General features: G+C 38.0%; 1 protein-coding gene across 3 annotated transcripts in view; it reads left to right on the top strand.

Moving 5' to 3' along the window:
* The window catches only part of ptpn12 (protein tyrosine phosphatase non-receptor type 12), a 50,618-nt gene extending 40,319 nt beyond the window's left edge, over positions 1-10,299 (top strand). The window contains exons 15-18 of one of the 3 annotated variants that reach the window (XM_044342971.1): positions 4,119-4,190; positions 5,270-5,323; positions 6,350-6,433; positions 6,859-10,299. In XM_044342971.1, the coding sequence (XP_044198906.1) occupies positions 4,119-4,190; positions 5,270-5,323; positions 6,350-6,433; positions 6,859-6,920 (272 nt within the window). In that variant the 3' untranslated portion in view covers positions 6,921-10,299. Of the gene's footprint in view, positions 1-4,118; positions 4,191-5,269; positions 5,324-6,349; positions 6,438-6,858 lie in introns of all 3 variants that reach the window. The other 2 variants (XM_044342972.1, XM_044342973.1) reach the window with 2 other exon arrangements.
* Positions 10,300-15,271: the final 4,972 nt, after the last annotated feature.

Here is a 15,271-nt window from a genome sequence, read left to right as displayed (position 1 = left end):
TTCTTACTGCTGGGTGAAGTCAGACGCAGGAAGAAACAGAGAAACCGAGAGACAGAAAAACTGGAGACATGGAAGACAAGAAAAATAACTAGAAAAAAAAAAAAAAAAGCAAGATAGTTTCCAGTGAGTCTCATAAAGCATGACTGTATGACTAATTGGTCGGTTTGTGTGGAATGCTGCAAATGTTAACAGGCAAACATCTGTCAAAACAACTCTACTCTTCCTCTTTCAGCTTGTGTGTGTTTATCCGAGCGAGCGGATTTGCTGAGCGGGAGAAGGAATGAAAGAAATCCTGTTATGTGTGTTGTTGTTTCAACGCAGTTGTGTGTGTGTGTGCGTGCGTGCGCGCGTGCGTGCAGGAATCCGTGTGTGCATGTTGGATGGTGAAGGATCGACACTGCATGACACTGATAAATACACATTTGCCACCTTTTGTGCACGTTGGGTTGAACAGAGCAGTGTCACACTGTTTGCTGTGTGTTGGCTGCGCCGTCATGATCGCAATGATGTGTTTTTTTTTGTTTTTTTTTAAATCTTCCCGGGGTGTCACGATCAAGCTCGCCCCCCCCCTCCCCCTTCTGCTCTTTTGATTTCAAAATCATGATGATTCTGAAATCTGATTCTTGCTGTGATTGGAGCTGACGTGGAGTGTGTTGTTCTGGACTTTGGACTGTTTTGATCTGGAATGAGTTCTGGATGCAAGAACTTAACAGCATTTTTAAATATTTGGATGAAACTATGAGGGTGCATTATGAATCAGTGTGTCAGCACTGCACTTGAAAGAAAAACTAGTGTATATTCTACAAGAGTCGCCACTCTTTTAGTTTAGATATAACACAGACTGTATTTTACTTGTGCGTAGGTTTATAGAAGGCAGCTCAGTTAGATTTAATCTGTTTAATCTGACATGTTTCTAACTTGTGCCAAAGAACAATAAAGCAAAATGTCTGAAGTTGTTTCAGAAGAACCCATTGAGAAACATTTCTTTCCCATGTTAAGTGTTCCCGTTAAACACTTACTATGTTATTGTAGCCCTTTTAAATGTCTGACATCACACATCATGCACTCCTCAAGTATTTCCAGTATTTAAAAGCAAATGCAGAAATATTTACCTCACAGTCCTGAAGTGGTTGCAGTGGCAGTTTGAGTTTTGGTCTGCTTGGCTTTTCTGGCATATTATTTGTTTTTGGGCTGCGGTAGCGCTTTGTTTAAAAAAAAAAAAAAAAAAATGCTAATGTTGAAAAGCTAATGTTGAAAAGCTAATGGCTGCTATTTGATCAGTTTGCAAGAATCTAATGACTGCTTTTTTGAAGAGTTGCTCTGAGCTAATCGCTGCCTTGTGAAATGACAAGAGAAAGCTGGTGGCTGCTTGTTTCACTGATTTGCACTATCAATGAATCAATCAAACTTGATTTGTATTGCACATTTTGTACAGGTTATAGTCAGTGACAAACTAATAAGATACAAGTATAAACAGTAAAATGATGGGAGACCAACGCATGAAAAGTTTGAGGTAAAAATTGTGATTAAATATGTAAAACATTACAAATATACAGATATAATATTAAAATATTCCATTAGGATCAATAAAATTCTTATCTTAAAACTAATAAATATGATAACAGATAAAAAAAATAGAATATGACAGTAAAATACAGTTAATTTTTAAATACTCCACATTCAATTATTAATAATAATCATTATCTTGCTAGTAAGACTTTTGTCACACTGGTAAAACACGTTCAAGTAGCCTGTGGCAATGATCAAAAGTTATAAACAGTGTTGAAAAAATAATTTTTTATTCTATAATGTTTGTCTTTGAAGCTGCACTTTTGCCCTTATCATTTATGGTAACATTAAGATGCTGTTCAGGTGCCTAATGTTTAAAAAATGATGCAAATGATGCAAGTCTTTTCACTAATAATACACTAATCTAAGGTGTTTTTAAGGGTTTTACATGCAGTATAGAAAACACACAGCTGCAAATGAAGAAATTATAACAGTAAGAACCTTTTACAGACACTGAATCTAAAATATTTTTTATCACAGAGGTGGTAGAAGATGACTTCTAGCTACAACTATTAAATAAGACCCAACAATGGTGGAAGTCAACCGTGTATGATCACAGATTATCCCGTATATTAAAATCACCCATTATGAAACAACCATCACGCTCAGCCTGAATGACTTAAAGGTCAAAAAAACTCAAATCACTGAAGACGAGACACGTTAGGATCAATAAATTGTCACAGCCGGTTAATTAGACTCATATTTAATAACTGTGTTGTACTCTAATGCAAATAAATCTCCAAGGGCAATATCTCAACCCTTTAGAGAGTAAATTCCCGCCTCAGTGAATGAGAGAGAATATAATTAGGGGGTCTGGCTTTTAGGTCTCGGTGAGAAAGAGACAGTCAATCTCAGGCTCTGTAATAAGCTCATTACTAGTAAACGACTCCTTAGACAATTAACTTGCATTAAACAGAAACCTTTTAGCTGGACAGCGGATTTATAAAAGTTTATTGTTACACCCCATAAATATGCTGGTAGCAGTGTTGTGTCTGGCTGAGATAATTGAGTCAGTTTATGTAGTTAACACTAAGCCACAGTCGATATTGCACATCCTCGTATTTTTATTTAGACGTCAGATGTCCAGTGTTTATAGTCGCTGGCTTTGGTTAACAGTAGCAGTTATACTTGAAGTCTGAAGCAGCTGGAAGTCAAAACAAGATCATCTTTTCCTCATTACATGTCCCCTCGAATCTCTTCCTTCTCTTAACATGCTGCAGCGGGAGCTTAATAGTAATGACCCGTGTCAGATTTTCAAAGCTTGGGAGATGGACAGTATTGCCCTCAGAGATGGAGAGTTCAGACAGGATACGATCAGGAGAATGCAGGGAAATGTAATCAGCGACTGTCTGGAACGCATCAGTATTTCAGCTGCAACTCAATCTGTCAGGCCTGCGACTTAAACAGACTGCGCATTTATTAAAAAGCAAAAAGTCCCTCAAAAAAAAAAAAAAAACCCCCAAAGAAACTGAAATCAGATGTACAGATCTCCTCCTTCGTCATAGCCGTCTCAGCACTCTGCATCTGCAAATCCATTTATCTGTTTCAGATATCATGACTGATACTTTTAATAACATTTGGTTAGGAGTAATAAACATTTTCCACTTTGAATAACTGAAAATAGCTTGACGGACTTTTAACAATCGGGGGGGAAAAAAAAAGAAAATGCAAAATGCAGCTTATCAGGGCTCATCACATGTGAATGCATCTTAAAGTTCAAATTCAAATGGCTTCATTGTCACCATATTCAGATACAGTATTGCATCATATGAAACTAATATGCAGAACATTAGGAATTAATACAAAATAAAGACGAAAAACAAAACATGTATGTAACAACTGAGAAATTTAATAAAATGCTTTTAAAACTTAACAGCAAAAGCAGTTTTTTAAGCATTTGCATTGATTTGTAATAGAAAGAAGAAATAATGAACAATATATAGTTTTATATGTGTGCTTGTGTCTGATTTACCAATTAACACAAATGCAGTAACAAAAATAATGATGATAAGAATACAACAAATAAATATATTTTAAGTACTTTTAATAGACATAATAATGTTGTTTATTTTTCTTTATTATGATTTGCTACTGATGAATGCCACCTTATGTACTTAAATCATTACCTGGCATTAGCTAATCACCTCAGTAAAATGATACTTCTGATCCAATAGTACAGGCACACAACATAACATAAATAACAAACATAAACAAACATAAATAAACATAAATAAACTGTCACTGTAAATAACAGAAGACAAAAAAACAGGCAAATATCTGTCCATGTTTCCCATCCATGTTATTTTAAATATGTGAAGCAAAGAGACAAAACAGATTTTTTTATAACAAAGCAGTTTTTTTATCACTTTGTGAACCATTGAGTATAAACACAAAGAATCCTTCGATATCGAGGAAACACTTGTTCTGAGTTTCATCTGTTGAGCTTTTCTTTGTCCCGCTCTCACCTGACTTGCCGATCTCTTTGTCTTCTCTTCTCGGCCAGTGAATTAACATTGCTTCTCATTTGACCTCTGACCTTTTAACCCCAGACTGCTGGGACAGCGACGACTCCCCTCCCCCCCTCCCCGAGAGAACCCCTGAGTCCTTCATACTGGCCACAGGTGCGTCTTTGCATTGGTCGAGATTCACAGGTGTGTGTTTCCAGTGACACGGACTCAACGACTGGGCCACCTGCTGGATACATCGCAGGTGTTTTTTCACGGGTCCGTGTTACTGGTCGGCTCCCTAAAAAGGTGGATGGATCAGTGATTTATAAACAGCTGGAGTCGATCCAAGCACAGTCATTGTTTTGTTTGCTTGGTGAGGTGCTGTATTGTTTTGCAGAGAGAAAATTAATGCATGGTGATGTGAGGAAAAAATGGTTGTTTGATACAGTCGGCAGCTTCTGAAATGAGCTGAAACAGGTGGAATATAAATTTCTATTTCATCTTATCTGGTACCTTTATAGTGTATTAGCAGGTAGGGACTCACTCACTCATCCTCACTTCAAACTCACAGATGGATTCACATATTGCAGGTATCTGTCTTTCTTTAATAACTTGGCCTCCATGTTGTCTTCTGCTGTTTTCTTTTAGAGTGTTAAAATATTAGAGCACATGAGATGAAAAGGAGATAAACAGTTTGACAGATGTGTTAAAAGTGACCTCAGTTCTTTTTTTTTTTTTTATGAGAAGCTTTATCAATTTTACAACACAAGAGGGCACCATTGGCTATTTCAGACCTCCAGTACAGGCGGTTTTTTATGTAAAGATAATCTTTGAATCAGGCTACCACTGTTAGTCACTGTCTTTTTGGAGGGATTTTAGAAACAGATACATGTATAGAGTAACATTAATGAAGGGTAAATGTAAGTTAAGTCCATATTCTGAGGCTTTAAAATCCTGTTTTGATCAAAGAGGGCTCACCTGTTTTCACTGCCTGATTCTGGTTCAAAGAGGATCATGTGAAGGCAAAGCTTTGGCTCCAAATGGAGACTGAGGAACGGAGGAAAGGGTTGGTTTAACGGAGGAGACTGAATGAGGAAGAAAAGTGTAAATGTTTTATAAACACAGTGAGTTTGAAAGGACGAGCGGATGGGCATGTGTGTCTCTTTGTGCTTAATGTGTCTTAACTTTATGTTCATTTGTCTTCAAATGTTTTTTCTTCGTCTAATCCGCTCGTTTCTCGCTCTCTCCGTCAGACCCTTTGGAAGTGAGGACATCAGCTTCGGCCGAATGGAGCGGTTCACACAAAGGTAAGAACACACACGTCGTTGTTTACCTGCGCTTGACTTCCTGTGTCTTGTCTGTTTATCTGTGTGTTGTGTGTGTGTAGGCAGAGGTAGGGGCACCTGCTTTGTCTCTGAACATTTGTCCTTGCGCGTCCCGTCTTTATGTGTGTAGTTAGTCGGCAGAGCAGAGGAGAGCAGGAAACAGACCTTCAGTGTTGTACAAATTAGCCGGCGCATGATAAACGACTGACAAGCAGAAGGGCAGCTGTAAAGGAAAAAGAGTGAGCGGTAGCGTGAAGCAAAGAGATACAGAAAAAGAGAAAAAAAAAAAAAGATCAAACATGTCTGTAGAGAGGTGCAATGAAAGCATGTGCTTATCTGTGCTTTGAGGATTGTGTGATGATGGTTACTGCCAATTTATTGCTTCAGTAGTTTGGCTACGTGTGTGTCTGTGTGTGTGTGTGTGTGTGTGTGTGACAGACACAGAATAATCGAAAGGAAATAACTGTTTGACTTGAATTATGTAATGATTTTTTTACTCACTGTGTATATAACTCAATAGGAGCGTTTACACAGAATAAAAAGCCTGCATTTAAATTCTCGCCGATAGCCAGACTTTAAATGTCATGAACTATGTAAGTGCAAGTTTCTAAGCACATAGACAAATTTCTTTGCAGCAAAAAAATGTTGTCAATTTTGGTGATTTTAATGTATTTATTCCTCATGTAAGAGGGTGTTGTGGTGTTTGTGCATTTGACTGTTTATAACCATGTGTTATCAGCCAGTAATGTGATAAAACATGAAGAGATATGAAGTCAAACCTGATTATTAAATTACCTAATTATCTCTAGCGTTTGTATTTTCAGTGCAATCAAGTCAAACTAGTTGGTAATAATCATGGTTTTAACTGAATTGGGACTTCCCTCTGCGTTCTGAGTAGATCTTACACCACTAACACCATTATACAACACCTGCTAAGCACTTAAACCACTGATATTCACACAATATTTCCATCCTGTGTGGTGTGTTTGTGCGTGTTTGTTTGTGTAGATGTGTCAGACTGCGTTAAGAAGATGTCTCCAACTGACCCTGCATCTGCTGGCACCACGGCAACAGACAGCAAGTCAGACCTGGGTGGGTAAGTCTGCTTTCTTACCTCTGTCGGATGTTCGGACATCAGTGAATATACCTTTTGTTTTTTTTTTTCTGTGACTGAACACTTCTGAAGGGACACAAGTAATATTTGCACAAGTAATGCTTTTTTTTTTCAGTCACCTTGCAAAAAAGAAGAAAAAAAACCTTAGCTGACAAAGATGGTTTCTATTAATGTCATCACTTTTTTTTAAAAGTATGGAGTTGCTTTTGCTGATTTTATCTGCAGCGTTTGAAACTTAGCTTTTTGCTGCATATATGCAGAAAATGATTGATGGTTTTAAGACCAAGCAAGTGTTGAAGGCACCTCTGGGGAGGAAATATATTTAATTTATTTAATTCAAAGGGAAAAAAAACAGCCTAAGAACGCCTTTTTCTTTCTTTCTTTCTTTCTTTCTTTCTTTCAGGGTTCGGTAACCGCTGCATTCAGCCCAAAGGCCCTCGAGACCCCCCCCTGGAGTGGACATGATGGAACGACCCGTCTGTCCGTCCATCAACAGTCTCCTCCCTCGCCAAGAGATGGACTCTCTCCTGGCTGGTCCAAAACCAAGTTGATAGATGCTACACAGGCAGCAAAGTTTTACATAGAAACACTTTCTGTGTAACTCTGTGCCAACACGTTCTCAAGACTGAGCACCTCTCCTCTTCCTCCTCTTCTTCCTCCTCCTCCTCTTCCTCCTCCTCCTCCTCTTCCTCCTCTTCAGTCCCTCCTTCAAAGTGCCACTGTGCAAAGCAGAAGAACACTTACTGGTCAAGTGGCTTTTCCTTTTTGGAACGAAGCCCACGTTCTTGAGGTTTTGGCCTCTCTAGACGCTGACCTGGGATCAGTCTGCTTATTTCCCTGTTAATGATTGAAGGATAATTCCTGTTTTGTTTTGTTTTTATCCCTGTTTTTGGTGACTTAAGAGTAAATTAGGAAATGTTCCGTAGACACATCCTGAATATTTCTTCTTAGACGAATTGAACGGGGATGTAGTTCTAGTAAAGTTGTTCTCTTTAAATAAATAGGGAGAAAGCTTTCATACCAAAATGAGAAAAAAAGTAACTTTTTTTTTTCATCATGAATCAGGAATTATCTTTAATCAGAAAAGCTACTGTGGGAAGCTGATTTCCTGAGGTTTAACTGAACTCCCAGAAGGTGTCTGCTTGCTCCTACTGGACGACAACAATCTTCAAAGCGAACCTAGATAATCTGTTACCCATGATGCAACCTCTTCTGTCGGGTATGTACAGGTTGCCCGGGTGCTCTCTCTCTCTCTCTTTTTCTCTCTCTCTCTCTCTTTCTCTTTCTCTTTCTTTTACTGTATCTCTGTGTCTCTCTCTCCCTCTTTCTGTGCGCTGGTGCTACATTACTAAGGATCAGCATAGAGACAGAAAGACTAGAGCTGACATTCACCTGTTTCTCACCTCTTATCTGCAGTAATGTCTGCTCTAGTACTTTATATTTCTATGCTGACCTCCCCTTTTTTTTTTTTTTTTTTTTTTTTTTTACCAGAGTCGTAGATTGATGCAGTTTGGTCATTCTAGTGGTCATGAGCAGCCATATTGGCTCCAGAGTCCTGCTCTGTGGCTGTTAAATAGATGCTGAATCTGTAGCGGTGGACTTTATAGTAAAGTTGTCATTTTTCTGTGGCGTCAGAATGCAAAGACATGTGTAATTGAAATGTATGGTGTCAGGAAAAGGTGAAACTATACAACATATTTGGCTTGTGACCCTTTTTAAAGTGAAGCAATCTCAACTTGTTACAGGTTGTTTATGTCTAAAAGTTGCAAGCAGCTCAACCAAAGAGTGTTGTTCCCTTCTCAAACTCATAATACTTTTCTAGAGGCTTGAGGAGGTAAAAAATATTCAGTATTAAGATAAAATAAAATTACAGAAAATTTTGGCAGCTGCATCATGTTATGTTAAAAGGCAATTTTCCCTAACTGTGTCCATTTCAAGTCACAGTCTAATGAGAGATTAAAAACACTTTAAGTAATGGCCAGACGCCTCAGCTCTGTGACTCTGGCTCTCACTGCTGGGACCATGAGCCTGCCTTAGTCTGCCTCTCAGAGAAGACAGCCAATGACAGTCCTCCTTAATTTGGCTTTTCTCTTCGGTTCATTTCTGCGCTGTCCTGTTGTTTTAAACCTGTCCCTCCTCTTTCTTTTCTGTTCTCCTCCGTCGGCCCTCCGATGAACAACCATGCAAGTCGGGGTTTTTTTTTTGTTTTTTTTTTTCATGTTATCAATCTGTTTACTTCTGAAACTCTTGTGGGACTTGACAGAAGTGAGGGGAAAACCCCTCTAGGAGGCACAACAGTAAGTCTAGTTTCACAAAATGACTCCTCCTCGACAAATCTGACTTGTATGGTTTCTCATCCGACCGCCAAACTGTGCTTTACATATTTCTGTACGTGTGAGACAATGATCCCATAAGACAACAGCAGCTCGGGACCCAGGACTACTGTTTCCTCCTGATTTTTTTTTTTTTTTTTTTTTTATTGTTCTCTGCTAACTTCTCCTGCATTAGCTACCATAACTATACAGTATATGCATTGTTTTATAAAGATAAAGAACTGTACAGGGCAGTTTAGGTATATAATATTTCAGATTTTTTTTTGTTGCTATTCCTTAAATATTCTTATTAACAGAAGATGTAAGAAAGTCAGTGCATGATGATGATTCCTCCCCCCTACACAATGTTTCCTTCAAACTGTAAATTATTCTGCTGCCCTTTGTTTTTGCTTCTGGCAAATATTTCAGGGTTTCTTTTTTTGTTTTGTTTTAGTTACATGCTTAAAAGATTGAACTTTTTTTTTTTGTTTTGTTTTGTTTTAATTGGTTGGCAGAAGAAAAGCGTTGACTGCCAGCCGGCCCCCTTTCAGATAGCTACAACGGGCTCCGAATAAGATTGTAATAATAATATTAATGATGATGATGATAATAATAATAATAATGGTCGTTTTTTTTGTAAATGGTATTTTAAAAGTTATTTTTGTATACGCGGTTGTTTGTTGCGTCACAAGTCCACTGCTCCCCTCCCAGCCCCCGTTTCTCTCCTTCTTTCTTACATATTTTCTTCATCTCTCCCCCTTTTTTTTATTTTAAAATTTCTCCTCCATATGCTACTTTTCCATTTATTTTCTTTCTCTCTGTCTCTCAGCTTGCTCTTTTAATGTAGATGGAGATGGATCTCCTTCTCTGGATAAAGAGCATCCCATTATTTTTCTCTTATTTTTACTTCCTCCATACTTCCCCTGCTGTTTTCTCTCTTTCATCTTCCTCCCTCCCACCATCATTTCTACCTCCTTCATTTTTAAAAGTTTGTCCTTTCAACACGTCTTCGTGCCAACAGATTGGTTTGCTTTATTAATGCATCTCTAACTTGTTGGTGGTTCAAAGTAACGTAATATAATACGCTCATAAACTGACTAATAGACATGTTGAGAAGAGACATTTTTTAAAACTTTATTTATAATTTCTCATCTGTTTATTTTTTTTCCCTCAGCCTCCATTTCTTTCTGTTTATCCACCACAACTACGCTCATCTATCCAACACCCCCCCCCCCAACACACGCACACTAGCCTCGATCTCAGAAAGAGCCCACCTGTGCCTTTAAGAGAGAGCCCGCCCACCCGCCCTCCCCTTTCCCCTCTCCACCAATCGTCATTAGCGGCATGAGCGTGAGCGATGTGATTCGCTGCTGCTTGCTCATTGCCTCCTGTGGGACTCTTATTCAGCCACAAACCCCCCCCCCACCCCGTCCCTCCCGTCCCCTCCCTCACCCGTCCCCCTCCTTACACACACACACACACCCCCAAAATGTTTGTATGTTGCAGAAATCAATCAGTAAAAATGAACATTAAGTAAAGACACGCCTCCTTTTTTTTTTGTATGTGATGTCATGAAAAGGTGTGCGTGCAGGACGTGTGTGAGAGTGTGTGTGTTCATATGCAAGTTTATAGTGACTTGTTTCTTGTTTCTAGAAGTAATAGAAGAAATATTCAGATCCTTTAGCAATACCACAATTTTAAAAATATGCAAATACATGTAAAAAGTGTGCGTTCAAAATATGTTTTAAGTAGAAGTATAGAAGTGTTACCACCAAAATGTACTTAAAGCATAAAGGTAGAAGAAAAATGGCCCCTGTGACGGTTACATCATCTTATATTACATTATCAAATCAATGTGTAAGAAGCATTTTATTGTAAAAGCTGGTTGAGGTGGAGCTAGTTTGAACTACGTTACTGTATATTCAGTTATGTATTTTAGGTGGTTCCCAACCTAAGGGTCAGGCCCCAACCATGGGTCGTGAGATGACGGGGCAGGAAAGAAGAAAAGACAGACTTCTTCTACGCAAATTTCCCCTCTTATTTGTGTCTTTGAATTGCAGCTTTTTTGGCGAAATATTAGATTATTTAACATCTTTAGGCCTTAAACAGTCATTAAAATGAAACCATCTGAGGACTTGAACTGCAAACAACACATAAACATCTGAAAAGTGACAAGGGACATGTTGGGAACTCCTGGTTTAATCTTTCAAAATGTATTGTATTTTATAAACTCACCATATGTTTCTAATGAAAAACCTTTATCTATAGAATAACCAGTAGTATAAAGTAGCACAAAATGGAAAAACTCAAGTAAAGTACAAGTACTTACTATAAGTACAGCGCTTGAGTAAATGTACTTAGTTACGTCCCACTGCTGCTAACAACTCTACACATATAAACTGATATTGTCAATCACGACTGGCTTGAAAATTATATGTGTGTGTAGCAGGTTGTCACAGCAGGAACTCCTCTCTCGCCCCTGGAAGATCTACACGCACACACACGCACACGCACACACACACACACACTAAAATGACAATTAATTAATCACTGCAGGTGGTATAAATACACGTTCACTCCCTGTCTTACACAGAGACCTGAGGTATCACATTTGTATTCACTTTACGCACCTAGAGAGGCACAGCAGGTGGGCAGACATACTGTAATTATTTGCTGTTGCTCACATATTAATTTCAGATTAATTATACTCAGTGCAACATTTTATGATCATGTTAGTCCCCTTTAATTATAGTTATGGATAAAACACAACTATGGGGTTTACAAACATGAAAGAGTGATATATGGAATTAAAATATACATATTAATGCACATTAATATCCCTTTATATCTGTAACGCAGGATAATCACATTCATGTTTGGGTTATTAGTTTGCTCCAGTAGTATAGAAACGTCACTTGAATCCTTGATGGATGAGTGATGACGGGTCACAGAAGTCGACATTGTAAAATATGGTGCGAGACATAAAAAAATAAATAAAAAATAAGCACCCTGTACAGCAATGAGAGACCCAGTCAAGAATACAATGAAAAGAAAACGTGTCACAGAGATTTTTTAGCCATGACTGAAATCTAAATAAGCTTTTTATAAAGCCCCCCCCCCCCAAAAAAAGGTCTCAGAAGAAAATCTCATCCTCCAGATTACCTTTTAATCCACTAAACATGGTTTCATATGATGCTCTCTCCACCACTGCAGTTCATATTTTACAAATCTGCAGCTGAAGCTATTTTCTGATGCCTCAAGATAGTTCTTGAAACAATAATAATAAGCAAAATGATAACTAATGAGACACATTTTAATATGTTGAGATGTATTATATACAGTATGTCCCCTTCCCTGATAAACATAAACCCATAAAGGTTTACTGTAACTAATACACATTTATATGTTCAATGTAGGAAGGTTTCTGCCTTTATTCTGCAATTTCAGCACAAATTATCCATCAGTTTCACTTTTTCACAACATGCAGCCGGAATTAACACAAAACTACACGTTCTTACATATAAAACTGCTTTATATATATTAATATGCTCATATTAATTAACATTGTATGCCAAAAAACAGAAATTATTCCATTTTACACACATTACACTGACTAAAAATACATTACATTGCATCATAAGGCAGAATCAAGTCCACACATCACACAGGCCTCTCACCACTTCAGTGTTTCATACACAGTTTCTAACTTTCTCACGTTCATTTCACTCCTTTACTGTTTTCTAACCTTCACACGTGATAATCCGTGCAGTGTTACCTTCGTGCAGCACACCTACGCGCACAGCAAGACAGCATGAATGCACACACACACACACTCTCTCTCTCTCTCTCTGTCTGTGTAGTATAAATTGAGCCAGGTTGCCGTCTTAACTGGGTCACCGCAGTTTTCCCATGGAGCAGTTTAACATGTTATGTAATGGCTTATAAATATAGCCAATCAGTGTTCAGTGTATGCGAGCAGTCGCAGCAGGCTGTGCTGCCATCTGAAGAAATTGAAAACTGTGTCAGCTCTGTTTTTAAAGCCCAGAATATAAAACGTGTTGGAGCTGATTAATTTTAAATATATTAGTCAGATACAGTAGATGCACATTTTACTACATGTTGTTCTCCTCATCAGATTTCCTCTTCTTGTTTGCTTCATACATTAATATTATCACAATGTTTATGGCCAGTTGTGACTTTACAATTGTCCTCGTTCAGCCGCTAATCATGTTTAGTATTCACGGTTGGCTGTCACACACTGATAGTCCTTGTACTGAGAGCTCCGCCAATCAGTCTGAGTGAAAAGGAAAAATGTTTTCATCTCAGTAAATCAAAGTGTAAACAGCACCGGAGCATTCATGACACTGTATAATGATGTGTCCTGTGTATGTGTGTGTGTGTATGTGAGTGATAAGATAATCCAGTTGTGAAGATTAGATGAAAGAGGCAAGTTTATCCCTTTGATGGGAGCGTTTCCCATTTTAACACACACGTACACACACACACACAGCCTACCACCATCATTACGTACACCTCTCAACATTTTCTGTCAATCATTTGTGGCTGGTATGCTGTCTTTAAGGGTTGTGTTCGGGAAGGAAATGCCAAAACTGGTTAAACAAACTGGTGAAAATGGATAAAAATGTACCGATGGTCAGTCTGCACAGAGCTGGTGTCAAGTCTCACATCCAAATGTAGAAAAATCCAGTCAAAGAAAGTGTGAGTTAAATATTAACTTGAATGAAATAAAATATTCATGAATGTGATAATTTGTCAAGCAAAAATGTCAAACGTTCCTCGATTCCAGCAGCTTCTCAAATGTGAAAGTTTGCTGATATTTTCTGTTTTATATCGTTACAGATTGAATGTTTTTAGGTGATGGACTTCAGATCAGACCAGTCAAGCCATTTTAAGGCATCATGTTGGACTCTGGGAAATTGTCAGCAACATTTTTCAATTATTTATTGACATAAATAAAAAACGAGAGGTCAAAGACTGCTAAAAAATGTGAACATCTACATTTCCATGACAACTGGGAAATGCTATCTGCTGACAAACACAGTGTGATATGATTGAAAGCTCCAGAAAAGCTACTTGGACACTGTGGTGAGACATAAAGTCAAAAAATTGTCCCTGTCCAGTCAAAAATGTGTTTTTCTTCTTGTTGCGTCAGTTGGGATGTTTGAGCTTCACTGTGCAGAATGATGTATGTGCAGAGTTTGACACTAGAAGATTGTTTTCACATTCATCCGTTGAAAGAGGAAAGTTTCTCTGAGCTCATTGAAAATCAATCTGAGTTAAAGGCGTGTATTTACAAGCAGGATTTGTGACATCACAACGAGTTTGGAGCCAATCATGGTCCAGTATGCAACTTACACAAGTGTGATGTGGAAACCTGAAGCCTCCAGTGCACATGGACTTTACAGTGAAATAGGAAACAACTTATTCCAAGCTGTTAAATTAACTTTTAATTAAATCTGCATATTCATAGATGCTGTATTTTTCAATGAGGAAGAAGGAGAACAAGTAGGGTTTTAGGGTTAAGGATTTTAACAAGGTTTTTGTGGAAAGGGGCATTTCAGACAATTTATTTATGTAAGCAGAGGATATTTATGTCTTAAAATATGTCTGGAGGAGATCCTTAATGAAAAAATAATATCCCAATGGTAATTAGACTAATAAGTGATTTAATGAGTGGTTGTTAACCGATAATGTCACCCACAAGGGTTCAGAAGTTCCTTTCCTTCAAATTTGCATTAGATATCATAGATACTTAGTTGTTTAATAAAATGTTTCTTCAAAAAGAATTTTTAAAGATCCTCTCCACACACACATACACACACATATGCATGAAGACATATAAAAATATTCTGCTTAGAACAATAAAGTGTGTCTGATGTGGGTTTTCCACAAAAAAAAGTTAATTATTATCATATAATCTCCCTCATTGAAAATCGCATAATCTATGACTATGTAAATATATTTAATTTCAGACGTTTAACTGCTGGACACAAGATGTCTCCGACTTCACTGTGAAGTCCATGTGCACTGGAGGCTTCAAGTTTCCACATCACACTTGTGTAAGCTGCATATTGGACCAGAATTGGCTTTCAAACTAGTTGTGATTTCACAAATCCTGCTTGTAGGCCCGCCCTTTAAAAATCAGATTTTCAATTAGCTCAGTGAAACTTTCCAGATGAGTGTGAAAACAGCCTTTTGCCGTAGTGTGAAACTCTGCACATGCATCATTCTGCACAATGAAGCTCCAACATAAAACTGTAGGAACACGAAGAAAAACATATTTTGAAGGGAAATATTTCCAATGATGCTTCTCCACATTGATTGTGATTTAACAGAAGAGTGTTGCTCCTCATTATTATTTCACTAAATACAGTAGTCTGCATACACAGCTGCTAAACCCCGCCTTTAGTTTTCCCCTCTCTGCCTGTCAGTCAAGCTTTAACCCCGCCCCCCTCGTCCCTGCCCGTCTGTCAGTCAAACTTC

Source organism: Thunnus albacares, chromosome 23 (assembly GCF_914725855.1).
Source record: "Thunnus albacares chromosome 23, fThuAlb1.1, whole genome shotgun sequence".
Lineage (NCBI taxonomy): Eukaryota > Metazoa > Chordata > Actinopteri > Scombriformes > Scombridae > Thunnus > Thunnus albacares.
Note: the sequence above shows the minus strand (reverse complement) of the source record. Positions and strands in the feature narration are given on the sequence as shown.